Genomic DNA, 27,654 nt, shown 5'->3' on the forward strand with positions numbered 1-27,654 from the left:
CAGAAAGACGAAGCCCGCCCATCGCGATGGAGCTCACGCTTCAGCCGCTACCTCTGCAGCCTGTTCACCTCAGGGCTGATCTTCACTGAGACAGGGGTTCTGAGAGCCCTCTTTGCTCTTACTCTTCTCTGCTGGGCTGCACTCAGACTCCGTGACCAAGGACTTGCACCCATGAAGCGTGTGGGCATTCAGCATCTCCAGCAGCAGGTCGTAGACTGGGACCACGTTTTTGCACTTCATGCTGAGCAGGTGTTCCATGCCCTTGTTGCTATGGGGACAAAAAGGTACTTAGATTCTGTCCTGTGATGCAGCCCCAGGAACTCAACGTAAGTCTCGCACACACTCGGACACACGCACTTCCCTAAGCCCTTTGTTCTATGGCTCTTGCACCTGGCTCCTTCAATAATCTACATTCAAGGGCGAGGACAATGTCCTATGACCTCTGTGTCCCATCACCCACCCACAATGGCCTGGCAGTGCCTGGCACAGCGTGCAATCAATACTCATTTGTTCATGGTAGTCACTGCAGGCACTGGGTTGGCTGAACCATTGCTCCTGAGGGAAATGCAGGGTTAGGGTCCTGAGAGCCTTGGGAACACTATACGGCACTTTGGTACTATGCATGGAGGCCATTTGTGGACACTGAAATCTCCAACCACAAAAATGCAAACACATGGCACTAAATAGGCCACATGAGGAACACTTGCTGCAGCGTAAGGAAGGCAGAGCATGGCCTTGGTTGACCTCGGCTGGGGATGTAAGCACAGGCCACTCGAATGCTTTGCCACTCTGTGACTGTCCTCAAGTGATCACGAAAGTGCCGTGAGTAATCAATCGGGAGGTTACAAATAAAGTTTAGCAAGCGGTCAAATTCGCAAATACAGAAACCAGGATTATGATAGACTACTTGTTCTGCAAATGGTTGTGTGCAGAATGATCATTAAACAGGGGCAGAGGCTGTTCTCATTTCTTAACCCTTGTTAAAATTCTTGAGGGGCATGTGTTCCTCCCCATGGCCCCTAGACTTTCCTCCTTATCTCCCCTCTTCCGGCCCCAGGGCAAGCACCCTCATCCTGGGTGACACAAAGCCACCATGGGACGTCCCACAGCACTACCGCGGCCCTGCCTTCCTAAGAACTGCGGACTCACCAGTTCTCAGGTCTCATCCTTATGTCCTGGTGCCATCGCAAGGAGAGAACAGCTCTCCGGGAGGGCTTTGTGCACTCCCCCAGATCACAGATCTCAGGAGTTGCTCTAGGAAAGCTGGGTTTAACCTCTTTAAGGAAATGACCTGGGGACTCCAGCCCTAGGTGGTGCAGGGATGGGTGGCAGGTCACTTTAAGGAAGAACCTGCCCCTTTTAGAACTCCATAAACAAGCTAAAATCCCCAGAAATTAAGAATTAGATGAGCCACCACAGGATGCCACCAAGATCCTGTAAGGAGCCACGTGACAGCCATTCGGTGCCCACTATGTGCTGACCTTTGGTTACAGGTGTGTGCCCTGATGAAGAACCCCCATCCCCTTTCAGGACTTCATCGTCCTTTAAAGGCCACAATTCTACTGTATCCACCTCAAACTTGAAAACCCTCTTCCCAAAGCTCTCCACCCTCTGAACATGCGCCCCCTTCCCCGCCACGTACCTGGGGGGAAGGGCCCCTTACGGATCGTACCTGGCGTGCCTGACGTGAGAAAGGAGCATCAGCAGGTTAGCCAGGCGGACGGACTGCTGCTGGGAAGGGATGCCGCTCTTGGCGATCACCCAGACCAGAGCATCGGTCACAGCATTCAGCAAGTGAGTCAGCTTCCGGCTGCTCTCGGCCTCCTGAGCTGCTGCAGCTAAAGGGTACATACCTAGACAAAGAATCAAGGCCATGACTCACTGCTCTGCGAAAAGGAAACAGAAGTTGTGTGCTCAGGCACTAGGCATGCCAACATTCTCCTGACAGGAGGGCAATGATCAAACGGGTTCTGACATCTGCATGGACAGTGGCGTCCCAAGAGCCAGCCCCATGGCTGAATGGGAAGAGTAAGCCTGGCTGAATTTGGCCCAGAATTGTGGCCTTGCCTTGAAAATGTATCAAACCATTAAATGGTGAATGTCATTTGCATGAACAAATACACATACAGAGATGGTCAGAAAGCCCTTGGAGAGCTCTTCATTAAGGGGAGTTTAATAAACATAAACTGCTGACCACTGCTACACAGCTTCTCCCGCCCACCCCCTCGTGTGTGCCATGTGTAGACAGTCACGGTAGGCTCACCGCCACCTCTGTGCAGGCCATGAGCATCCAACCTCTGGCGGCACCTTGCTGGGCACAGGAAGACCACCAGTCTGGAGTCAACAGACCTACTTCACGTCCGCTGTCTGTAGCTCTCTGACCCAAGACCAGTTCCCAGCTCCTCCAACCTCACCTCGTCATTGAGCAAAGCTTGCAGACACGTCTGCTGAGGTCTCCACAACCTTCCCACCAGGTGCCCTGTGTTTAATTCCCCTCTGACTCTAGGATCTGAGACACTGTGGCCTCCCAAAGGTTGCAAAATAACAGCTCAGGTAGCTCTCCTTCCCTCCACCCCATCCCCAACCTCTGACTCCCTGATTCCTGGAAGCAGGAAAATAACCAGCTTCTCTTCCAGATTTTCAATTTCAAACTATAAATAGCAAATATATGAAACCAACAGGGGAAATGCCAATCTTTGACTGTAATGAGAATGAAGGATGGTTGGTACTCCATCACCCACCGAATCTGTTTTGGCAATTTCTGTTCTCTATTTTTATTGGCATTTTCAGTTCAATTAAGGCAAGGGACATACTGAACCAAATTATGCAAGTGTAGTGCTTCACCACATCCCTGCGGCACATCCCTCCATAACGTCTCATGATGCAGATTTAAAATATCCGCCTTTTAAACTGCCCGGAACTGCTTCACTAACCACCTGCTCACCTCCTTCTCCACAGGGACTGAGTCCTCCCACTGTCCCCCCCAGCACGTAACCTGCCCTTCCACTGCAGAGGAAACAAGCCCCAACCTCACCCCAACGTGCCCCTTTGAATGGCCAAAATCAGATCTGCTCTCGGGGTTGAGGCCAACTGGGACAGTTCTCAAGGGCACCAGACTCTCCCTGCTCTTTTCATCCTCAGCTCCCACCACACCTCACCTTGAAACTTAACTTCAATTCCTTGAACAGGTGATGCCCTGAACATGCTAAACTTTCTGCTTAGGAACTCTCTTATCATCCTCCTCTCTCCCTACTCTTGTTATCTATATTCATTCCTCCTTCAGATCCCAGCTTGCTTGAACTTCCTTCTGGAAGCTTCCCCTGATCTGAAAGCTGCATGTCTTCACATATGCCCCACCCCCAAAGAAATTGGACATAAGCACTTCAAGAGCACAGACCCATCACCTAGTGCCATGACTGGTGTGAAAGAAATGCTCATAAATGGAAGAATTAGAATGAATCCCATAGGTTCAAATTTTTGCAATTTTTAGCCAATCACGCCATCATAATTGAAATGATAAATATGCATGCTAAGGCATATTTTAGGTATACCATGGAAAATTATTAATCAAATGAAAATATGGGGAAATTGTTTTAAGCTTCCTTTCCTTAAAACTGACCCCAGCTCCAAAGTCTGTTTCATACATTCTGTCAGAGTTTCTAAAATGTAAGGAGAGAAAGTGGACTCTGTCCTTGCTTATGCTTTTAATTTAATGTTACAAATAATCCAGAAGAAAAAAGCCTATGCCTCCAGATGTCTAAAATCTAGCATAGAAAAGACCCACCTCTCCTATCAGTGGAAACTTTCCAATAGAAACAGAATCCCACTTTCTAACAGCTGAACAGATTAAATTCATCTTGACAACTGTTACGACTACTACCAAACAAGAAAGGAACTTTCCTAAAGGAAGATTTCTTAAATTTGGATTTACCATAAACAAACGCTAGTCATTTACTGCCATGAGTGGTAATTACATCACATGCCTGCCTCACCCTCTGTAATTCTCTCAAATGTTGACAGTCTGTCAGATGCTGCCGGGACGCCATAGCCTTAGTCTCCCATTTGCACAGATGATGCTTTTAGCTTTCACAACAACACAATATGATGTCTCACAGGCTAGAAGGACCGTAAGGAGCCTTGCCAAACAGAAGGCTTTCTACTGCAACGTGTTGTAACAACAAGGAAACTGCTTTCTAAGGAGCACTTTGCTGCACAGAAATGAGTTCTAAACGACTTCTGAAGGTAAGAGAAGCCCCATACTGTGGCATTGGCTGTTCCTCCTGTGCCAACGTGGGACTATACTTCTCAAGCAAATCTTCCCTTTAACAAAGATAGAAGTGGCAGCACACATCAGGTGATATCTGTAGGTGGGTTGAAAGAGATGAGTAAAAGTTTATTTTTTCCATGATCAATTCCCAATGTCCCAGCTGGACATTTCCTATAGGCACATCAACTTAATTGCTGATGTAAGCTGGGCCTTTGTATTGTTTTATAAAAAGTGAATGGTAACAGTAAATGTCAAGATGCCAGAAGCACCAAAGCATTTAGGAGTCTTCTTCACTTTCTCTACAGTTTTCATTGTCCAATAATTTATCATTTCTACTCAAACTGCTTGCTTTCCAGAACTGAGGTAGGGAGTGTACCAGGTTCAAGGGGCATGCCCTGTCAGGCAGGTGAGGCCATATTTACCCAAGGAGAAAACAATATGCAGGCCCGGTCGCCATCTTGTGGTGGCCATCTTTGACTACATGGGGGTGGCCATCTTGTGCGAGGGCGTGACAGTCAATTTGCATATTACCTCTTTATTATATAGGATGGTAGAGAAAAAAGGAACTGTATATTAAGGTTTATTGATAGAGAAGTGATTGAACAATTTATTTTTTTTAATATATATTTTATTTATTTTTTACAGAGAGGAAGGGAGAGGGATAGAGAGTTAGAAACATCGATGAGAGAAAAGCATTGACCAGTTGCCTCCTGCACACTCCCTACTGGGGATGTGCCCGCAACCAAGGTACATGCCCTTGACCGGAATAGAACCTAGGACCCCTCAGTCCCCAGGCTGATGCTCTATCCACTGAGCCAAACCAGCTAGGGCAGTGATTGAACAATTTAGATCAGCGGTTGCCAACTGGTGGTCCGCAGACCACTGATGGTCTGTGAGGTCCGAAAGGTTGGCGACAGCTGATTTAGACAATGCCCTCACTGGAAAGATTAAGTTAGTTCTCTCCTAGTTGACCTGAAGGGTTTTCATAGCATTTTGAAAAGTAAAAAAGCAAGATATGGAGAACTATCTTATATAGTGTCCCAATTTTTTAAAAATTAAAAGCCTACCTTTGTATATGTTAGAAGTGAGGTATTATTTTTTTTTTAATCCTTACCCAAGGATATGTTTTTGTTTTTGTTTCATTGATTCTAGAGAGGGAGGAAAAGCCGGGGGAGAGAGAAATAGAAAGACATCAATCAGTTGCCTCCTGTACACGCCCCAGCTGGGTATCGAACCCTCAACCTGTGTATGTGCCCTGACTGGGAATAATACCTCACAGGCCTGGACAGTGAGTGGTGGGACAACACTCTAACCACTCAGCACACCAGCCAGGGCTGTGAAATATTATTTTAAATTATTATTAAAAGATGGGAGGTCAAAAGAAAAGAAAAAAAAGATGGGAGAAGGTACAAAGTCAACACTATGGTTAAGATTAACTATTTGGTGTTGGGGTAGAAAAGTCAAGCAAAGGCAATTATGGGTACTCTTTCAAAGTACCCATAATTTTTTACATAAGATGTTATGCTGTTTATGTAAAACTAGAGGCCCAGTGCATGAATTTGTGCACGGGTGGGGTCCCTCGGCCTGGCCAGCGATCGGGGCAGGCCGGCCAGGGGGAGAGACTGCAGGAGGTGGGCAGGCTGCAGGAGGTTGGCTGTGGGAGTGCACTGACCACCAGGGGGCAGCTCCTGCATTGAGCATCTGCCCCCTGGTGCTCAGTGCACATCATAGCTACTGTCCTGTCATCCAGTCATAATAGTCGCTTAGGCTTTTATATATATAGACTGGAGGCCTGGAGGCCCGGTACACGAAATTCGTGCAAGAGTAGGCCTTCCATCACCCAGCTTCCAGCACTGGCTTCCCTCTGGTACCTGGGACCCGGGTTTCCCTCCAGCCACCGGCAGGCACCCAGGACCCAGGCTTTCCTCCAGCTGCCAGCAGGCACCTGGGACCTGGGCTTCCCTCGCAGCCCCGGCTTCATCTGGAAGGTCGTCCAAAAGGACGTCCAGTCTAATTAGCATATTATGCTTTTAGTATTATAGATTATGTATATAAGTATGTACATATATTTCTTTATATATATTATCTATAATACTAAAAACATAATATGCTAATTAGACCGGACATCCCTCCAGACTAAGCTGGGGCTGCAGCCACGGGATCAAGGCAGCCGCAGTGGCTATGAGGGAGGGATCCAGATCCAGGCAGCCACCCATGGCTGCGAGGGAGGGATCCAGGCAGCCGCACACAGCTGCAAATTTCGTGCATCGGGCATCTAGTTATTATATATTTCTCTCTCTCTCTCTCTCTCTCTCTCTCTCTCTCTCTCTCTCTCTCTATATATATATATATATATATATATATATATATAGCTCTATCTGTCAATTGATTAATAGGGCTGTTAAAGAATGGTCACCAAAGTTATGGTGGTTTTCTTGTGGGGGGATTCCTAGTAATTTTGGTTTTCTTCCTTATGTTTTGCTTTTGTTAGAATGTTTACAATAACCGGATATTATTTACATAAGAAAAAAACAGCAAAGCTACAACATAATCATATCTTAGATAAGACCTCCCTAATTTCCCAGCTCTAACCCTATATTTCCCTCAAGGCAGGCCCCTTCCTTCCTGGCCCCTCCACACCACATTAGCTTAGGCTCTCGTCACTCTCAGCTCTGACTGGGCACCATGCCTCGGTCTCCCCCCTCTCCAGTCAGTCCCCCATGTGGAAGCCAGGGTAACCTTTCGAGAAGGCCCTGTCCATGACACTCCCATCTGAACCTCTTCCAGGGCTGCTCGATGCCCCAGGCGGCAGTTCCCAGCCCAAGGCAGGCAGTGAATCTTCAGCCATGCACTGTACAGTCCTGTCCACCGCCCTCTGCTCTGTCACTGCGTGGCTTGCAGCTCCTGGCTCACCCAGGTCCTTTCATTCCTCTACACCTATTTCTTCCACCTGCCCATCCCTAAAGACTCATGCACTCCAACATCTCTTGTTTTCCTGTAGTCCTCTGTACATGCTTTATTATAGCACTCGCTCCACCATAAGCTACTTGAAGGCAGGATTATATTTATAATGTCTTTACTGAGTGAACCAATGAATGAACAAATGAATCTGTAAAAGCAGAACTCAAAACAGAAAATACAAGCGCATGTCAACCATTTACAGTGTCTGCATAAATATTGAAAAAGGCTGAACGGTAAACATTTTAAAGTTCATTTTTCTCTTTTCCAGCAAAGTGGCTTGAGCCACTTTTTAAATTAATACTGGTAATTTGCCCAATGAACAATTTATATTCAAGTTAACTACAGTTTAAATTCCTAACAGAGAAGTCAGAAAGAAAGCCATTTTCCCCTTTTTAAATAAAATAAGTTGTTCAATACTCTTCTAGAAATAGCATTCCTCACCACCACCATCTCCCCCCCCCCCCGCCCCATTCCCCTTCCCAATAAAACACGGCCCAGCTGTGGGTTACTCACTGGAGTTCAGGAGGATCATGGCCTTGACACAGAGATACTCGTTGTGTTGGAGTTTTAACTCACGAAACCTTGAAGTCGTTGCCAGGAGCATGTCAAAGATTTCCAGAATTCCTTCCACGCATTTCCCCTCATCCCTACAATAGTTCATTTGGAAATTTAAGAAAATCACAGCCACCAACAAAGGCAATAAGGAGTATTTTCTTTTTAAACTTAAATTTCATTTTGTACATGCTTTAACTATAACAAGGTGGCGATGAGACCACACCCAGAGATATGAAATCATCAGAATTATCTTCTTATAAAGAGAACAGGGCATTTCCTATAAATACCTAAATTAAACACTTGAATAAATACTATTTAGGCAAAAGCCTGCATTGGAACTACATTTTTTTTCTACCTGTTCATAAATGTTATCTTAAAGGAATAACATTTTTGTTGGTAATCTAAGCCATGTCAGCCAACCAGCCTGTGACATGACACATATTACTGAAGTGAGACATTCCATGGCCCCATGAGATGGCTCTAAAGTGTTCATGAGGAAGATTGACCATTACAGAAGCTAATATCCCAAGACGAAATAACCCTTCATATCTAGGGTTTAACTCTCATTTCCTGGTGGTCATTTAGAAACTGGAGGGGCAACTAAGAGACATGTAAATGTAATTTGAAAAAAGTTAGCATGACATACAAAGAAATAACAATTAAAGAAGATAGATTAGAATTAGAAAAGGCAGAGATGGAGACATGGAAATGTCTGACTTGCCAAAGATTATTTTTAAGCAATAGTTTTAGACAAACTTTGAAACATGAAATCAAAATTCTTTTCAGCACTCCTTAAAGAAATGATTCTTTAAGTATACATTTGAAATAAATTACTTTAAAATACCAGCTAGAAAATATCAGCTTCAATTAACTCCCACCAGACACTTATTATTCTGCCTCACTGCTCCCCAAAAATGTCTATCATCATTTGTCTTAAGAGTTATTGGAAGTCCTTGATAAGCAGTTAGATGATTGTGCTACAAAACTTTCATTTGCTTCTAAAAACCCGTGGCAAACAGTAAAGGGCAGCCATGGGTTTCTTTGAGTTTCATTTTCAGTCTCCGTAGCAGCCCCGGGGAGATTTAAGATCTTCAAAGAACTGACTATCCCCCCTTCCTTCCCCCAACCCCAAGCCAGGCCATTTACGGGGATGGTGGTGGTTGAGGAAGGGCCTCTGTAGAATTCAAATAAACAGACACCAGCGGGTACTGCCAAACCTGGGGAAGCCCTTCCCGGACAGTGCTGTGCTAGGACAGCAGCTCACCAGGACCCTGCATTCCACAGCATTCGAAACCTCTTACCCCCAGACTCACCTACACAAAGCTACAAGCATGCAAACTGCTCACTTTGGCAAGCAAGCATGGCAACTTCTGCAACCAGCTGAGACTTTCTGGAAGTGCACTCATCTATATATATAAAAGCCTAAGCGGCCATTATGACCGGTTGACCAAATGACTGGTCACTATGACACACACTGACCACCAGGGGGAAGATGCTCAACACAGGAGCTGCCCCCTGGTGGTCAGTGTGCTCCCACAGCCAACCTCCCACTGTCCCTCCCCGCCGCCGGCCAGCCCTGATCGGGACTAGGCAAGACATCCCTGATTGGCCCCAATCGCCAGCCAGGCCAAGGGACCCCACCCACGTACAAATTCGTGCACCGGGCCTCTAGTTAAATAATGAAACCACCAGTGTCCTGAAGTCACTCATAGGGAAAGGCCACCTTGGAGAATCAGAGCCCTGACAAAGGGTGCTAAAATCTGTAGGGAACCCCTATCCCTCCCCTCACCCTAGCCTACTGCCTCCCCTGCTCTGCACTTCCCCAGGCAGCCTGCTGCAAGCATCCAGTAAGGACAATGCATGTCCTGCACATAGCAGAGGCACAAGAAATTCTTGTTCACTAATTACCCCTCATGCCACACCATCAAATCACTCTGCCTAGGGAGAAGCAATACTAGAAATTATGATTATTGGGCTTGAGGACATCTTATACTGGGAAAAGCTGGTTTTAAAATATCTCTGGAGGCAAAAACAAAAAAATCCACCAACTCCTGAATAATGGTTGTTTCTTTATTCTTCTGTGAAACTCAGTCACAGGTGAGTTTATGCACACACCAGCGCACATGTGTGTGCGCGCACACACACACGCTCACCACCAACCCTAAGTAGTATAAGGGGACTCATCTGAAATCAACCCTATTTATAGAAGTTATCACCAATGCCTAAGAACAGGTCCATAAACATTGAAATTAGTACCCTTTCCTCATTAAAATACATGCCATATTTAATGCAAATTCATATTTCAGAAATGAAGGAAGAGTTTACATCTTAGAGCATAAGCTTTGACAAATGCTGTAACTAACAGTAATCAGAACATGTGTACCTCATGGAGAAGGTGAATTTCTAAGCCACCTCTAAAGAACTAAGTCTGATTTGCTTTCTCTAGCAGGTGTGATAGCCAACCATTTCATTCAAGGAGTGGCAAAGTTACAATACTTTATCTCACAGGCTGTAGAAAATAAATGAGCAATATAGGATCAGTAAGGCACAATACCTCCTAAATGATACCCTAATATAGTTACACATAGAGAGAATTATGCAGAACAGAGTGAGGAAGGACTTTAACAAATTAATGAGCTCTATATAATTGTAACTACAATTGACAGTGAATTATGTGTAAGAAATTAGGACAGGATTAAAATATTTGAATTCAGGACAGAGGGTAAATGAGTTGAATGTTAAAATGTTGAAACAATATGTCAATCAAACCAGTCTACTCATGGTAAATTACTGCACACCATTTGTCCATAAACTAGTTTTAAGTTAAAAAGTAGTAGTTCCATGGAAAAAGACTTGACTTTGGGTAGTAAACACACAATGATGTATTATAAAATTGTACACTTGAAACATATATAATCTTATTAACCAATGTCACCCCAATAAATTCAATAAAAAATTTTTAAAGTAGCAGTTCCATATGGACTATCTTATTATTTGATAACCACACCCCTTTTATAAAAGAAAAATATTCTGTTTGATACCAAGGACAAAATGTTACATGAGTAAGCCTCATTTTGGGGTACACTATTTTGTGCCTACTTATATATCCACTGGCAGCATCCATGTGGCTGCAGACCTCAGTTTACCTCTGTGTGGATGGCAATGGGAAGAGGGGCTCAAGGCTTAGCGCATGGAAAGAACTTAAATATTGTACTCAAGTGGAAATGTGAGTACAAAAGGGAACTGAAAATTTAGAAGTGAAAATTCTGTTGGTACCTTGAAGAATATTTGGTACACAACTAATGTGGATGCAAACTCAGAGCACTCATAATTATGTGTATGGTTCCACGAATCCCATAAACACTCATAATGGGGTCCAAGCCCAGATCCAAACCTCCTCTGACTTTTTAAATAACATTTAACATTAGACAGTTTTCTGTTTATGCTAAGGACACCAAGTGTCTTAGCATATATGATTTTTTTTAGCAAATAGAAGCTCACATTCTGTGGTAGATCTTCATCAGAATTTGTGATTCTAGCGGTTACTGAAAGAACTACCTTGTTAGAAATAAGCTGAGACAACCGGATTTTCCTCTCATCCTCAGTAGGTTCAAATTTTCCCTCTGCAGAAGCCTCAACAAGTAGCAAAGGAAGCAGAAATTATATTCTCAGTCTCACAAATGGGTTAATTTAATTGTATTCACTGCTTATATGGTCATACCACCACTTGAAGGAACTCTGATAGGACAATTCACCAAAAGACAGTTATTTTAAGTAGTGTGAAAATTATTTATTCACATTGTAAAAAAGATTCATAATAGAATGTCTTTATGGTGGATTTCATAGTAGAATTTCCTTATGACTTCTTGAATAAGTAGCATTTTGAATATTTTTGAATAAGCAATTCCTCCAAAAATATACTCATTACATAAGAACATATTTTTCTCTATATAATAAATGCACTAAAAATCTTAGATTTGAAATTCTAGACTTTACAGAGTTAATGTGTTAAAAACAATAACAGGAATGGCAACAAAAATAACCATCCATAGGCACTCCAAAATAATGCCTGCTCAATGTCTGCATTTACAATTCCCAAGAACTCCTCTTCTATGGTCCAATAAACTAGATTTATGTTGTAAACAATACTTTCAAATATTTTTAAAGAGTAATGTGAGGCCCTGGCTGGTTTGGCTCAATGGATAGAGAGTCGGCCTATGGACCGAAGGATTCCAGGTTCAATTCCGTTCAAGGGCATGTACCTAGGTTGCAGGCTCCTCCCTGGCTCAGACCCTGGTCAGGGCTAGTGCAGGAGGCAACCAATCGATGTGTTTCTCTCACATCAATATTTCTGTCTTTCTCTCTCTCTTCCACTCTCTCTAAAAATCAATGGAAAAATATCCTCAGGTGAAGATTTAAAAAAATAAAGAGTAATTTGAGTCTGTAAAAGAGTAATGTGAGTCTGTTAAAACAGTATCTCAAAACAATGACTTCTGGTGCCCCCCCTCCCTGAAGCACACCTGTGCCTTTTCTTTTCCCTTCCCTTTTCCCCCTCCCCTACATTGCCCCCCCCCACAAATGACTTCTTTGTGTGTGTTTTTTCTATTAACTAAAAGCTGCACTTAAAATTTATCTAGAATTTGTGTCAATTTATAGTAACTTACACACATACTTGCAGAAGTTAAAGAGCCCATACAAAGAGGAGAGTGAATTGTACTAAAAACCAGGAATGAAACAGTCATTGAAAATTAACACTAAGTATGGCATCAATTTAGAAATCAAGACAAAAAAGTAAAATACCTTAATCCCAAGTCTGAAAATGTATTGGTTCATCAAGGGACAGCACTAACTTCTAGGAGAATTGTGTGTGTGTGTGTGTGTGTGTGTGTGTGTGTGTGTGTGTGTGTATGAAGGGGGGAATGAATGTGGCTTTAAACACCAAGTGGAACATAATGAGGGAATGAATGAATGAATGAACAGGAAGGATGGCTTGATTGGCTGCTTAGCCTTTCAGCCTGCTTCACAACATGGTACCATGAAATGACAACAGGTATAGGTTTCTGAAGTGGGCAGGGAATAGAATAGAGTTGTTCTAAGACAAAAGTAGAAAGTTAGTTTGCCTTTTAGCCTCCTCCTCTTCCCCCTTCCAGTTCTCTATCCAACTGAGAGGCATGTGCTGTTGTGGTTAAGAGCGTGGATTTCACAGCCAACCCTCCAAGTCCAGCCCTACCATTTACTACTCTATAACTGTCAGAATTACCTAACCTCACATTCTCATACCTGAAGGATAGAGATAATAATGGTGCTTACCCAGAAAGGGCAACTGTGAAGATGAAATGAGTGAACACACATCAAATGTGAAAGATGGTGCCTAGCCCTGGCTGGTTTGGCTTGGAGGATAGAGTGTCAGCCTGGGGACTGCGGGCCCCGGGTTCCAGTCAAGGGCACATGCCTGGGTTGCGGGCTCGGTCCCCGGTGGGGGGCGGGCAGGAGGCAGCCGATCAATGATTCTCATCATTGATGTTTCAATCTCTCTCCCTCTTCCTTCCTCTCTGAAATCAATAAAAAATTGTAAAAAAAGATGGTGCCTGGCACACACAAGCCAATACGTTAGCTAGTTTTATTGTTACTAGAGGGTCCTACCTGTCCAAGGCTTTCAGAACCTCCCTCCGTGGTTTGCCATCTGGGCTTGCTCCTGCTTCAGCCACATTCCCTATTCCAGCTCCTCCCAAAGGCTCTGTTCTCTACCCAAACACCTCCCATTACTTACAACAGTACTCTTTGCCAATGTTGCCGTGCATGACCGGTAAAATGGGTGCTAACATCTTGGGGATACTTTTCATCTGTCTCACATGATGATCTAAAAAGGTAACACCAAGAGCTGGGGCAGATATTTCCATTCACAGCACTAGGTACCTTCTCCTCTGCAGAGTCAAATGTGGCTGAACATTCAACACTAGAACCTTTTTGAAATGTGGAAGTTAATTGCCATGGAAATTTTCACATTACTCAAGTTTGCACCAAGGAAGAATTCTATTTTACCTACTAAAATGCTTGAGTGTCGCCTAGTCCAGATTTCCTTCCATGAATAGTTCACCTAAGCTAGTGAGAAATCTTTTAAAAAAACTAAATGCAATCAAGTTATGGCATTCCCCAATTTCTGTTAACTTTCATCTAGTTTTAATAACCATTCCTTCCGCTGCTATTGCCAAAAATACTATATAGTATCAGCAATTAGAATGAGTTAAAGAATGTTACAATGAACCTGGCAGATTGTAAGAATTTTATCACCTTCCAGATAGCTGGCAATGTAATTGGTCCTGACAGGTGGAAAGAACAGCAGGACAACTTAAAATTATAACCTGAAAATGGGACTTTTAAACAGAAAAATCTAAATTGATTTATCTACACTTGGTGGCCACATACCCTGCAGAACACAGGCCCCCCCATTATGGCTGCCACACTAAGAATGAGTCATAGGACACTGAATCTTTGTACCCATTCTCTCCTTTTCTGGTTCTTGACCCAGTGAAGGAGCTCATGACATTATAATCCTCTTAATTGCCCTTCCAGGTGAGAGATTTTAATTGCAGCCCCAGGACACCATGCTTCACTCAAGGCAGAAAAGAAACAGTGCATTTTTTCTCACCTGTCCAGAACAAGGTCTGGAGCAAAGATGAGCTTGCCAGGGTGGTCGATGGAGCGCCACATCAGCCCCACCATTAGCACCTCCATCCAGCAGTTCTCCAAGAGCCGCACTTGGTCATACAGGCTGAGCTCCACAAAGCCTGGGGAAAGCGAGAGGCTGTGAGACGCAACCGCCCTCCCCCGCGGCTCCCCATTTCTCTAGGAACAGAAGAGCAACTTTTCAAAAGCTTTGAAAACACAAATATAAGGATCTATATTTTAAAGATGTGGTTAAATGCTGACCTAAGAAAGAAAGTTTTGAACTTAAGGTGTGCGACTCAAAATTTTCAGTCCTAAACCCCTTCTAGGGATACATATACTTCATTTAGCATTTATAAAGGACTGTTATCTGGGCGTATACAGCTCCGCAGACAGATGCTAGTAAAGAACAGGAAGCTGGGACCAATCTTTGTTGGTTATATCCCAATAATTGCCCTTCACTGCTGAGAAAGATAACCCGGGCTGCCAGCCAGAGGGGCTGCCTGTCTGGCCCCGTCCATGATTGGGGCTGCGGGGAGTGAGGGGCATGCAAAGAGAGCAGGGCCAGCCCCTGTAGAAAGTCAAGGCTTCAACTGAAAGAATTTTTCCGATTGCTTAAGATTTCCCATCCAGTGTTAGAATCATACTTCTCTGCGTAGGAGCGCTGACCTAGGCTATTCTACCCTGAAGAGCAAATATAACAACTTATAACAACTGAAGCGGGTCCCGACAGCCTGATAGCCTAATAGCACGCATTAGTCAAAGAACTGGAAAGTAAACAGGTAATCTCTAGGGAGCTGAGCACTTCAAAAGTAAAGCAGAGCTCGCAGATGCTTTCTCCACCAGCCATGATAAAAGGAGCCGGCAGTGTAATATAAAGACAGTCACCAAACCTACAGCCTTGGCGTGTAATGGGCTCCAGTTAAAACTCCCAGCTCGGCCTCTCCCTAGCTAGTTACTTAATCTCCTTTTAAGTCTTTGTTTTCTTATAAGCCCAATAGGGGTAGCAATGCCTGCCTCTGAGAATTTCCTACAGGTACAATCTCATCATCCTCACTTTACAGATGAGGAAACTATGGCACAGGGAGCACCTGTGGTTCAAATCTTTGACAATTAAAATGCAAATCTGCACACAGAAGAATGAATGGAGTAATGAATGGAAAGATGGACAAATCCTTTCCAAAGCCACATTCTAAGCTCAATTCAGGTTCCTATGATGTGTACGCATTCCGATCTCACCCACAGTTATAGACAATAAGCCTACCAACGGAGACCAAGCTTTTTATGCTTGTAGATATTCACCAAGATCAAGGCTAGGTGATATTTTAATATTTCTTTTGGTTTGGACAATGACTATATCAGCTGAGAGGTCGGGGGAGGGAGGGATCACAGCTTCAGACTATGCCTAAGTTTTCTGAAAACTTTTCAAAATACCAGGCTTGAAGAGCGTTAGAGTTAGGTTGTGTTATGGCACAAAGAAGCTGCACGAGTCTCAGCAATAATTAATTTCAGCACTGCTCTCTACTTGGGGTTCTGAGAAATAGTGTTTGGAAAACATATAGAGCAAAAGCTAGAGGAAATGCATCAGTATTGTCTTCTCCGGGAAAGAGAAGAGAAAATAATATAATTCTGGCAAAGGTGATGCTAGCCCAGCCGTGGGCAAACTACGGCCCGCAGGCCGGATCCGGCCCGTTTGAAATGAATAAAACTAAAAAAAAAAAAAAAAGACCGTACCCTTTTATGTAATGATGTTTACTTTGAATTTATATTAGTTCACACAAACACTCCATCCATGCTTTTGTTCCGGCCCTCCGGTCCAGTTTAAGAACCCATTGTGGCCCTCGAGTCAAAAAGTTTGCCCACCCCTGTGCTAGACTATCGAAACAGAACTGGAAACCAGAAAATCCTCAGGGAACTCAAAAGCCAACAAATGATCCCAAGAGATACTATTACCCTAGGCCTGGGCCCCACAGCTCTTTACCCCCAACTGCTCTTCATCAGCTTCTTAACACTTCCAGTCTTTCCAGTTCGCCCAATGTGGGTGCTGCCCCCAAGGCCATGGGAATTGTCCCTAGTTGCTTAAAACTTGGAGAGAGACCTCATTTTTAGATGTCTGTAAAGATGTGCAAGGAGAAGCCCTTTCGGAGGGTGATGGGTTGCTGCCAGTCTAGTTTAGCATCCTAGATTCATTCTCACAAAAAAACACCAAGTCAAATAATAATTAGGTGGTAGTTTTAGTACAATGCAGTACTGCAGGTTATGTAGTACCGAAGGCCTAAGAAAGAGACCACATTTCAGGCTGGAAAATACAGGCTCCAAGTGACCACTAGTGAATCATCAAACCCATTTTTAACTTGATGGTATTTCAGGTTTACTGATGATTCATGTTATTTCAGCTGCAGATTTACTCTCTTTGTCCATATATATTTATTCATGTACATACTACTAATTCTATCTCTACTGGAACAATAGCTTACAAATTCCTACTTAGGATCTGACAAACCTTTTACTTGCACAATGGTCATACTGCACCCACTGCACCTCACCTGCCTACACCCCCCTCTCAATGTGAGGAGTCCACAGCCAGGAGACTGGTCAGTGTGGAGCCCAGATCCCTTCCTTTTAGACCATGTTCCAGGTCCCAAAGCCCTCAAATTTCCTGCCCAAATGGCCCCAAGCCAATTTCCAGACTGGTCTCTGCCCTGGTCTATTCTCCTAGACAAGGCATGAGAGGTGACCAAAGGCTAGTGTCCATAGTACAGGTGGACATGCAGGGTTGGGTGTGCACATGGCTAGGTGGGATGCAGCTGGGGATGGGTAAAAAAGAGCTGGGAACAGAATAGAAGGGGCCCTCCATATATACAAGCCTTCCTGCTCTGCCATGTCTGGTACAGAACCCAGAGGAGCCCAAGAATTCTAAATTGGAACCTGGCCACCCAGGCCATGTTGAAGGTGTAAATGTCAAGCTAGGAAGAAAGAACCTATTTCATTTACAGGTTGTAAATCAAGCTGTCAGACTGTTAAACACAGAGACATCTCTGTGGACCTCCATTTTGTACTCTTGCCCCGTAAATGTTAGGGGCAGGCCTTTCTACAAACACACAGAAAGCCAAGACCCAGAGAGCCCTACCCGGAATTTTCTTGGCCCAGCCGATCATGTGCACCAGTTCCTTGTCGGCCAGCTTGGTCAGCGACATCATCATGGAGGCCTCGGTGAAGGGCGCGCTGGGGCGGCTCACCAGCACCTTGGGCGGCTCCGCCTCCAGGAGTGTGAGCACCAGTTGTTCCGGGCTCAGGGCGCTCAACAGTAGCTCCTTCACTCGGCTCACATGTCCATTTTTCTTGGCTTTGTTCAGACAGTGCAGCTGCTCATCGGAACTTCTCTGCCTGCGTACTATGCGGTACCCACACCGTTCCCTCCGGGAGCCTAAAGTGGAGAGCAGATAACAGTGCTTTCCCCTGTCCCTCCCCGAACCCAGCATTCAAGTTCCCCGAGTAGCCAGGGTAAAAATGAGTCACTAACATCATTGTAAGACCTGAGTCTAGTCTCAGAATGTGTCTTAGAACAGAAGCCCGACTTATTTTCTGGAGCCTGCAGGGCATGGACCAAAGATTATTATATTTGTGACTGTATTAGCAAAATCAGGAACATGAATTTCTAGGGACAATAGCCCAGAAGATCTTCAGGTCTCCATTTCAAGGTAATCTACAGATACTAAATCCATTTCTCTTTTAAAGAGTGATGACATATCTCAGTTTCCAAACCATGAAATTAGGAATTTTCTTCAAGCAGAAGATGGGGAAAAGTTAGGAAATGAACATTGATATTTCCAAACAGTTATCAAACAATACACTTTTATAATACATTCTTAAAATGTTTGCATGCATGTGTTTGTGTATCTATATGTATGTGTATATATTCTTTTCAGGCACACAAAAAAGTATATTTCAAATAATAAATTAATTTTTAAAAATCTGGAAAATATAGAAGAGCACAAATTTTGGCATGTTCTTTTAATGCTTTTTTTACTTTTCCATATTTTAATATATAAAATGATAATCATAATGTATATACTATGATAATCATAATGTATATACTATTATATAACCTGCTTTTTATAATAAAAGATAATTCAAAACTCATATATATCAAAACAACAAAAGCAACAAAACCTAGTCTACAAATATAACACCAAAAAGTGATTGAAAGAAAAATAGAAATTGACAAATACACTAATATTATAATGAAATATTTTAACATATCTTTCTCAGCACTTACAGAGCAGAAATATAGGAGAAAATGTTCAGAAATCAGCTCAATGAACAAAGTTGATCTATAAAAACTCATGGACATTTGCAAAAATTATCACATACCATGTCATGAATAAAATCTTAACTAAAAATGTTCTCATATAGAGCATATTCTCTGACTACAATATAACAAAAATAGAAATTAACAACAAAAATATAACTTCCAAACCCCTATAAATTTTAACACAAAAGTATTTCTAAAGATCCATTGATTACAGACCAATGTGAATTAAAATTAAGAAAGATATGTCAGAATGTAATTAACATGGGTACAATTTTATATGAATTTTCCCTCAAAGAAAAAAATCTAAAAGTTCAAATCTGCAAAATGTCTAGTTTCTGTATTACCAATATATTTGTTCACTAAATTCAATTGTCCACATTTTTTAAAAATTTGTTAATTAGCAAGTATGAGAAAATTTTAATTATTTGCTCCCAAGAACATTTATCTGAATTTCTTCTTATCCTTGGCTAGTTGCAGTAGAAGGAAGGACTCCATCCATTTAGAGATAATTTGAATCAGACCTATTACTAAAAGAATTACTAGTAAAAGCCTAAAACATACTCATTTTATTAGTAATCAGATAGAGTGCTACAGACAGTTAAGATCAATTATTAACCCCATGGTAAAATGGAACAAAATGTTTGGTTTAAGAAAGTACCTTTCTGATCACACATTTCTTTTTTGTAGAGTATATGAGAATAAGGAGTTTACATATAAAGAGAAAGGTTTTGAATCCATACATTCAAATTTATTTGACCAACTTTTACTGATAAAGCACTTATATACCAGGCCCTGTACTAAGTTATGGGGATTCTGGGATCAATCAAACAAAGCCTTTGATAAGGAACTCACATTTTTCTACCAAGGACATTTCTAGTGTCCTGATTGTGACACTTTAATCTTGGCAGAGTCTATGTGCCTGTGAGTGAACCTAATGAGAAACCACCAAATGGTAGTGATCATCTACTGTAAGCTTCTATGTGTTAGATACTGTTTATAGTACATAGATTATCTCATTCTGCAAACCGCCCTAGAGGACAGGTACTACTACTATCTCCAACATACAGAGGAATAACCAGGCACAGGAGATTGCAAATCACTTCCCCAAGATAGAAAAGCTAGAAAATAGCAGAAGCAGGATCTAAACCCAATCAGTAGTCTAAATCCCGAGCTGGCGCTTTAAGTCACTCATTTATATCACCTCTCTAGCAAATTTCTTTCACGTATATTTCACCTGTATACCTGAAAAGATGTCTGAGAGATGCTGAGCTCTTGTCCCAACACAGATCAAGTACATTTACATTTCAGTGTATCCTTCCAGAGAAGCTAGTCTGAAGTTAGTCTGATGGGTGTCCTCCTGCCATTTAGACAACTATAGCAATACCGCAAAAGAAAAGAGAGAATTGGAAATGCAGAAGAAAAAAATTGGTAACAGAAGAGACATGACTTCTGGATAAAAAAGGGAAGTGGAATGGTGCAGGAAAACCCAGAATGCGTATAGGAACCCTAATCCTCTAAGACTGGATAGAAGGAAGATTGTGGGTAGAGGGTTTGGGGGGAGGGTAGACGAGAAAAGTGCTGGGAAAGTAGAGAGGCGTCGTTCAGAAAATTCATTCCTAATTGTCCTTCTCAGGGGTCAGTAAAGGGCCAAATATCCAACTGTTTGTACATTAACCCATCTCATTTCTTCTGTAATCTCCAACGATATTTTTTCTTAGAGATTCCCTACCCAGTGACTTTTTGGCCAAATTCAATTCTCTTTTTCTCATTCTCTTTTCCATGAAAGTTTCTAATTACGTACATCTCTATACTTTGCGTCATGAGTCTGTACTGTATCAAACTCACAACTGTATGAGATTTTCAATGGGGGTTGGGGGGAAAGGAACACTAAAATCTCATACCTATTCCTCACAAAACTCAATTAAGCAGGTATCTCTGTTTCAGAGATAAGAAAACTGAGGGTCAGAAAGGTCAAGTCGTTTGAGCACAGTCAGAGCCAGAAGTGATGAGACAAAAAAAAATGAGATTCAGTCTATGGCAGTCCAGTCCTCCTATTCTTCCCACCACATACACTGCCCCCTACAGGTGGAGTGTACATGTGCTGCTGCCCTGGTCCTGAACTTGATCAGGCTACAGCCATCCAACAGATCCTAGTATATAATAGATCCTATGACTAAATTGTAAATCATGTTTTTAAAAATATACACTTACATTAAATATTGTTAACTTAAACCATGAAATATGTATTTTCAATCTTTTTTCAGAAAGCAAGGCTTTCTCTTTAAGCACCTCTGCCAATTAAATCACATTATTTTCCTGCATAAGCCATACCCATGATACACTGACAATGAATTTTCAGTTTCAGCTTCTTTAAAACAGAGTAAAACCTAGGCACTCATAAAGCAATCTGAATTCAGAATCTTTATAGGCTTGTAACTTCCCCCTCAATCTCACCCATACTTACCTAACACAATCACTATCCGTCCTATAATTTATAGTTTTATCCAAAGCTTTCACAGAAACAACTGTTTTCCCACTCATATTTCATATGTTTGCACAAACTTTCATTAGATTATAGAATTTAACAATTATAATGAGTAGAGGTTTGGGAAGAAGCCCAATGGTTACTGACAAGGATATAACTGAAGTGGTGAGAGCAGAAATGTTCGAGTGTTTTAGAGAGTAACCAATACACATGGGCTTTGAGAGGATGTTTTACAGAGGAAACGGAAAACATCGGTGCTTCTGGGAAGCCAGAGAACCGTGCTTAAATTAAGAGAGCTTCTGCTGTAATTCTGAACTAGGTGAGGGGTCTTATCTATTGTTCATATGAAGAAAAACAGGACAGAGAATGTTAAAGAGACAAAGTTACTAAAAGATCTTCAGATAGGAAAAAGAGAGATTTGTTTTAAAACTTTTAAATAGTTACAAAGAGAGAAATTACACTAACCACAGGGAAAAGTTTGGCTAGCAGAAGAGTAAGAAAAGTACAGACAGAGTTGGTATGAGTGTATAGAAACATGCAAGTGTGTACAGACAAATGAATCAAAAGTTAGCTAGGTGGAAAGAACAGGATGCAGGCATTACTGTCAGCTGTTATACTAATGTGCTCATTTTCCTTTGTGTGTTTTTTTCACTAGTCAATAAGGGAATAAAGAAATTTTCATGTATGTGTATATGTATATGTGTGTATGTATGTGTGTGTGCAGATATATATATTTACACAGGTATATGCACACATATATATTGTCATAGAACAAAATCTATGCTTTATGTACTTTCCATAGTTCCATCATATTTCTGACTCCTATGCATTTCTTCCCCACTTCTAGAAAGCTATTGGAGGGATAGGCATGAACCTATCTATGCCACCCAAGTAACACAAAATATGCTACTTTCCTGTCAGCTTTAACATGAGCATTTACCAGACCTTCATCCTTAGACTTTTCAAGGCCTCAGGTAGTTGGTCATCTGGCCCCTGTGTGAGCACTTCAGTGGCTCGAGTTCCCTAATCCATGTGGCAGCCTATTCTGTTGTTAGACCACTTGAATCACAGAAAGTTCTTCCCTATATTGGGCCAAAATCTGCCTCCTATAACTTACTCCCACTCACTCCAGCTCTATCTTCTGCAGATACAAGGCATAAGTCAACGCCACCTCCAATGTGACAGCATACAAACACTTGAAGATAATTAACAAATCCTAAATCTCCTCTCACCCAGACTACAGGTCCTTTTAGCTTTCCGCATGTCCCACTTACAATAAAAAGGGAAATGAACACTCACCACACTTCACCATCCCGACTTCATAGCACTTCCGAAGTCGGCAGGCTTGGCAGCTTTTGCGCCGGTTCTTATCTATTGTACACTGATTTGTAGCTGGACAAATATAATCAGTATGTCCTACAGCAAAGCAAAAAGATGAAGGTTATTGTTACAATATGTTCCTCGCCAACAACACTGATTATGCTACCCAGCTGAGAGATAAGGGGCATCTTCTTAATGACAGGCACAGGTACAAAGGCCAAGTTCGGCCTCATCCATGCCTTGTTAGTAAAGGAAACCTGGGAATATTTTAATACCCTACTTTTTGACTAATAGGTTATTCTCTGCATGTACTTAGAATTCTCAAGAGATACATTTAGAAATGTTCTCCTTTGGACATGGAAAGTGACACAGTCACCTGGAAGTGATTTGCTCCAAATCACAGAGCTCCTCAAATATCAGGTCACAAATTCAACTGCTTATATTCTTTAACATATATCCCCCTTTGAGATCTAACATGATATTCTTATGGGAATTCATAGTCAAATAAAAGAACTAAACTAGCTTTCCACGCTACCCAGGGAGGGCTCCATACGGCGTTGTTCTCGGTTCCCACGTAACTTAAAGGGAAACTTTTCACAATGTCCGGAGCCCTTGATGTCCTGCAAATGAAGGAGGAGGATGTCCTCAAGTTCCTTGCAGCAGGAACCCACTTAGGTGGCACCAACCTTGACTTCCAGATGGAACAGTACATCAACAAAAGGAAAAGTGATGGCATCTACATCATCAATCTGAAGAGAACCTGGGAGAAGCTTCTGCTGGCAGCTCGGGCCATTGTTGCCATCGAAAACCCAGCTGACGTCAGTGTCATATCATCCAGGAATACTGGCCAGCGAGCTGTGCTGAAGTTTGCTGCTGCCACTGGAGCCACTCCTATTGCCGGCCGCTTCACTCCTGGAACCTTCACCAACCAGATGCAGGCAGCCTTCTGGGAGCCAAGACTTCTGGTGGTTACTGATCCCAGGGCTGACCACCAGTCTCTCACAGAGGCGTCTTATGTTACCCCGCCCACCATCGCTCTGTGTAACACAGACTCTCCGCTGCGCTATGTGGACATCGCCATCCCTTGCAACAACAAGGGGGCTCACTCAGTGGGTCTGATGTGGTGGATGCTGGCCCGGGAAGTACTCCGCATGCGTGGCACTATCTCCCATGAACACCCGTGGGAAGTCATGCCTGATCTTTACTTCTACAGAGATCTTGAAGAGATTGAAAAGGAAGAGCAGGCTGCTGCTGAAAAGGCTGTGACCAAGGAGGAATTTCAGGGTGAATGGACTGCTCCTGCTCCTGAGTTCACTGCTGCTCAGCCTGAGGTTGCAGACTGGTCTGAAGGCATGCAGGTGCCCTCTGTACCCATTCAGCAGTTTCCTACTGAAGACTGGAGTGCTCAGGCTGCCACTGAAGACTGGTCTGCAGCCCCCACTGCTCAGGCTACTGAATGGGTAGGGACAACCACTGAGTGGTCCTAAGCTGTTCTTCCACAAATTCTTAACAGAACGGAAATAAGGTTGATGGAAAATAAAGTTTCTTAAAAATAAATAAATAAATAAAATAAAAAATAAATAAAATAAATAAAAGAACTAAACTAGTCAATAAGGGAATAAAGAAATTAGCAAACTAAGTAAGAACAAAAGAATTGCTATAACAATGGTTGAAGATTAGATTCTTCTCAATTCTTCACTCCCTCCCTCAGCCTTGTGACCTTGTAGTGTGCTAGAGTGGGCAGAACATACTTTCCCACCAACTGATGATGGACTTGGCCATGGGACTTGCGTTAGCCAATGGCATGTTTGTAGATGTGCTACTCCAACAATATGGCTTGGCCTCAAGTCCCCATAAGAAAATACCTCAGGTAGCCACTGGCCCAGGACAATATGGAGAGAAATGGAGATGTGAACTCAATCCAAGCTTTATGAAAAGAGCCAACCTAACAACTCACAGACCTACAACTAAGAAAAATAGTGCTCATTGTAGTAAAATACTAGTTATATTGCAATCTCTAACTAAAGACAATGGTACTTCTTTTAATTCTTTTAAGGAAGAGAGAAGAAAATCTCCATTTCAGAAATTGTTTCAGACGCTACATGGAGGATGGATTAGAGACAGTAAACTGATGGAGGCCAGGAGACCAGGTGAGAACCTGCTGTAGCTGTGCAAACCAGAGATGAGGCTGTCTGGGCTGTGAAATGGTACGGAGATTGAAGAGAGCTATCAGAATCTGAGAGATTTAGGGGATGTAATAGGAGAGAATAGAATTATAATTAAAAAGATGAAAAAGAAAAGTGCAGAGGACATTTTGGTACCTTATTTCTTAATTGTGTCTTTCTAATAAACAATATGGCCTGAACTTCTTAAATTCAAGCTACAATGGGCCAGAATTTCAACATGGGAAATGGATGAGTCTCAATGATAAATTAAAAGGGCAAGTCATAAAAGAAACAAACAAAAAATAAAGGAGAAGATTCATTTATGTAAAGTTCAAAAATAGAGAAAATGACACTGCATTGTTTAGGGATGTATGCTTAGGTGGTAAAACCATGGCAAGGGCGTCAAAAGTTAGGATTGTCTTACCTCTGTAGGAAAGGAAGGAGCTGTGACTAGAAGACCACCCAGAGGACTCTGAAGATATCCTATTTCATGACCTGAGCACTAGTTACACAGGCATTTGTATTCCTTAAACAGGATATAAATAAATACTGGAATAAATACATTCCTTAACTCTATCCTCTCAGAGAGCCTGGAAGCAGGGACATCCAAGAACAATGAACGAACTAGCACCCAGATCTTGGTTTATAAATATCATTCTCTTTTCAAGAAGAAACGGGGCTCTTTGGAGAAACAGTTTATTTCAGGACTGGGGCAGAGATAGTACAAGATGAATCTGAAACAGCTTGTTGTGCTGGGAAGTAAAGAAGTGCTCAAGAGTGAATGGGGGTAAAAGGAGGGATATTTGTAACACTTTCAACAGTAAAGATTTTTTTAAGTGCCCAAGAATTATGGGTACATCACACACACACACACACACACATACACGAAAAGTAAAGCAAACAAACTCATAGACTCAGACAACAGTATGGTGGTTACAGAGGTAGGGAGAGGATAGAGAGTAAAGGGGGCTAAATAGATGGTGATGGAAAGAGACTAGACTTTGGGTGGTGAGCACACAATGCCATGTAAAGATGATGCATCACAGAATTGTATACTTGAACTTATATAATGTATTAACCAATGTCACCCCAATAAATTTAATTCAATAAAAAAAGAAAGTGACTTCAGCAAATTTGGGCTGGCAAGGAAGGAATAACATGGCAAGGACAGGTGAGATGATGACCTAACTGGCCTTGAAAGCAGGTGTGCACAATTTAAAATTGATTAAAAAGATGATTTTAAAAAACTACTCGGCCCAACAGGAATTTGGAGACTGGTAGGGAAATAGTCTAAACCCAGACAAGGAAACAAAAGGATTGTGAATGGAGGCTCCACTAGTTCAGGACAAGACAGGCCTCTAGATCAATTCTCAAAGCCCACTGGAGTTGAATTCCTGATTTCTGACCATCTCCATAAGATGTATTTATTCTCTCTTCCTCAGGAGCCAGCCCACCATCATGTCTATTACTCATGCCAGATATTAAACATAAGTCAAAGGAAGAAACGATCTTTGCAATTCCTAATGAACACACATTTTTTTCCAAGCTTTATCTTGACAAGAGTTGTAACTAGATGTCTTCTCCCAAGAAGATGGTGATGGATAATTGTAAGGCAAGACCCATTTGAGTTCTGGGGTTCTGAGGTGGAGATCCGCAACTTATAAAGTGCTTTAAACTTGAAACAATCCACCCCCCCCAAACACACATGATCCTTTAAACTGCTCATCAAGTACTTTGTGTACAAGAGGCCTGTGGTGAAATTTTTGCCAGGTCACCTGCCAAACTATTTGAAAGCAAAAGTGGAAAACTCAAGAAACAACTAACAATACTCTTGTACCTTGAATGCTTCTTTTAAAAAACGCCTTACATCCTTCACATGACCAGACTCCATAGTGATATCCTGATGCGTAGTCACTGCAGACAGCACAGACGTGGGCATCCCTCTTTGAACTTGGACTAGTCACAGGGCTGGCACAACTGCTCCCACTAACCTTCCTTTTCAATGTCTCTCTGGAGGCAAAGAAAGTATTCTTGTAAAAAGCATTAGGGGGAAAAGAGAGATTTCCTAAGAAAATACAGAAACACAGCATGCAGCATGAACGTTGCTTCATTTATCTCTTTGGCCTCCAGGGTTCATAAACACTAAATTGTGTTTCACTTACAAGATAAGGAGGATCCAAATTGAAAGTAAAGTAAAAATTTCTTTTTCAAACCCAAATCACTTCATCTGAAGAAAAGTGATGTAAATGGTCATGATTGTGAGTTCTCTCCACAACACAGATCTACAAACTCAACTTTTAATGAGAACTTGAATATTAAAATGGATATTCTAGAATATCATGTTCTAGGTGCTCTAAGTAATCAATGTGACTAATAAAAACCTCATATAATGTATATCTTTCTTCTCAAAAAATCATAAAGTGATTTGAATAATGCCCATGAACTACAGTAAAGACTAGATTTACCTGTTTACAGGTAAGGTGTGTTCTAGTGATCTTGCTTCACACCAAGGACTCTTTTGAGGTTCTGCATACAGAACTGAAGACTGGCAATGGATGGCTAACGGAGAGAGGTGTCCAGGAGTTGGCCACAACATGTTTGGGCTTGTGGTCTGTCGACCAGGTCCGCCCTCCGAGTTACTGCCACTGCTGGGAATACTGTAATTCATCACAGCCGGGCTGTAGAATGTCATGGCTGAGTATTCATGGCGGCTCTCTACATAGGAGGAAGGTATGTATATGGGGCCGTGCTCCAGGGGAAGGATGGACTGACTGCAGTTGTAGGAAGCAGGGGAGTTAAGGCTAGACGGTGAGTTTTTGATATCCATGTCTTGAATAGGTAACATCTGAGAAAACTCCTTGTGAGAAGAGCCACATAGGGACATTATAATGGTCTCAGTCTCATGGGCAGGTATAATGGC

The 27,654-nt window shown here is 42.3% G+C and overlaps 1 protein-coding gene and 1 pseudogene across 3 annotated transcripts; one reads left to right on the forward strand and one right to left on the reverse strand.

The window, feature by feature from the left end:
• On the reverse strand, positions 1-27,654 carry ESR2 (estrogen receptor 2). 2 transcript variants are annotated; one of them, XM_023743918.1, is made up of 8 exons: positions 27,200-27,654; positions 26,572-26,744; positions 22,549-22,665; positions 17,580-17,876; positions 14,433-14,571; positions 7,742-7,875; positions 1,673-1,853; positions 1-268 (listed from the first exon to the last, which is right to left on the reverse strand). In XM_023743918.1, the coding sequence occupies exons 1-8, from the start codon at positions 27,616-27,618 to the stop codon at positions 70-72; spliced, it is 1,659 nt and encodes a 552-aa protein (XP_023599686.1). In that variant the 5' UTR covers positions 27,619-27,654; the 3' UTR covers positions 1-69. The 2 variants fall into 2 exon arrangements, with proteins under 2 accessions (XP_023599686.1, XP_023599687.1); XM_023743919.1 differs by lacking the exons at positions 7,742-7,875; positions 14,433-14,571 and having other exon boundaries at positions 27,200-27,647.
• Positions 23,094-24,110, forward strand: LOC102427184 (annotated as a pseudogene). The gene has a single exon (XR_001351095.2). The product of XR_001351095.2 is annotated as a 40S ribosomal protein SA pseudogene (transcript).

Source organism: Myotis lucifugus, unplaced genomic scaffold, assembly GCF_000147115.1.
Source record: "Myotis lucifugus unplaced genomic scaffold, Myoluc2.0 scaffold_419, whole genome shotgun sequence".
NCBI lineage: Eukaryota > Metazoa > Chordata > Mammalia > Chiroptera > Vespertilionidae > Myotis > Myotis lucifugus.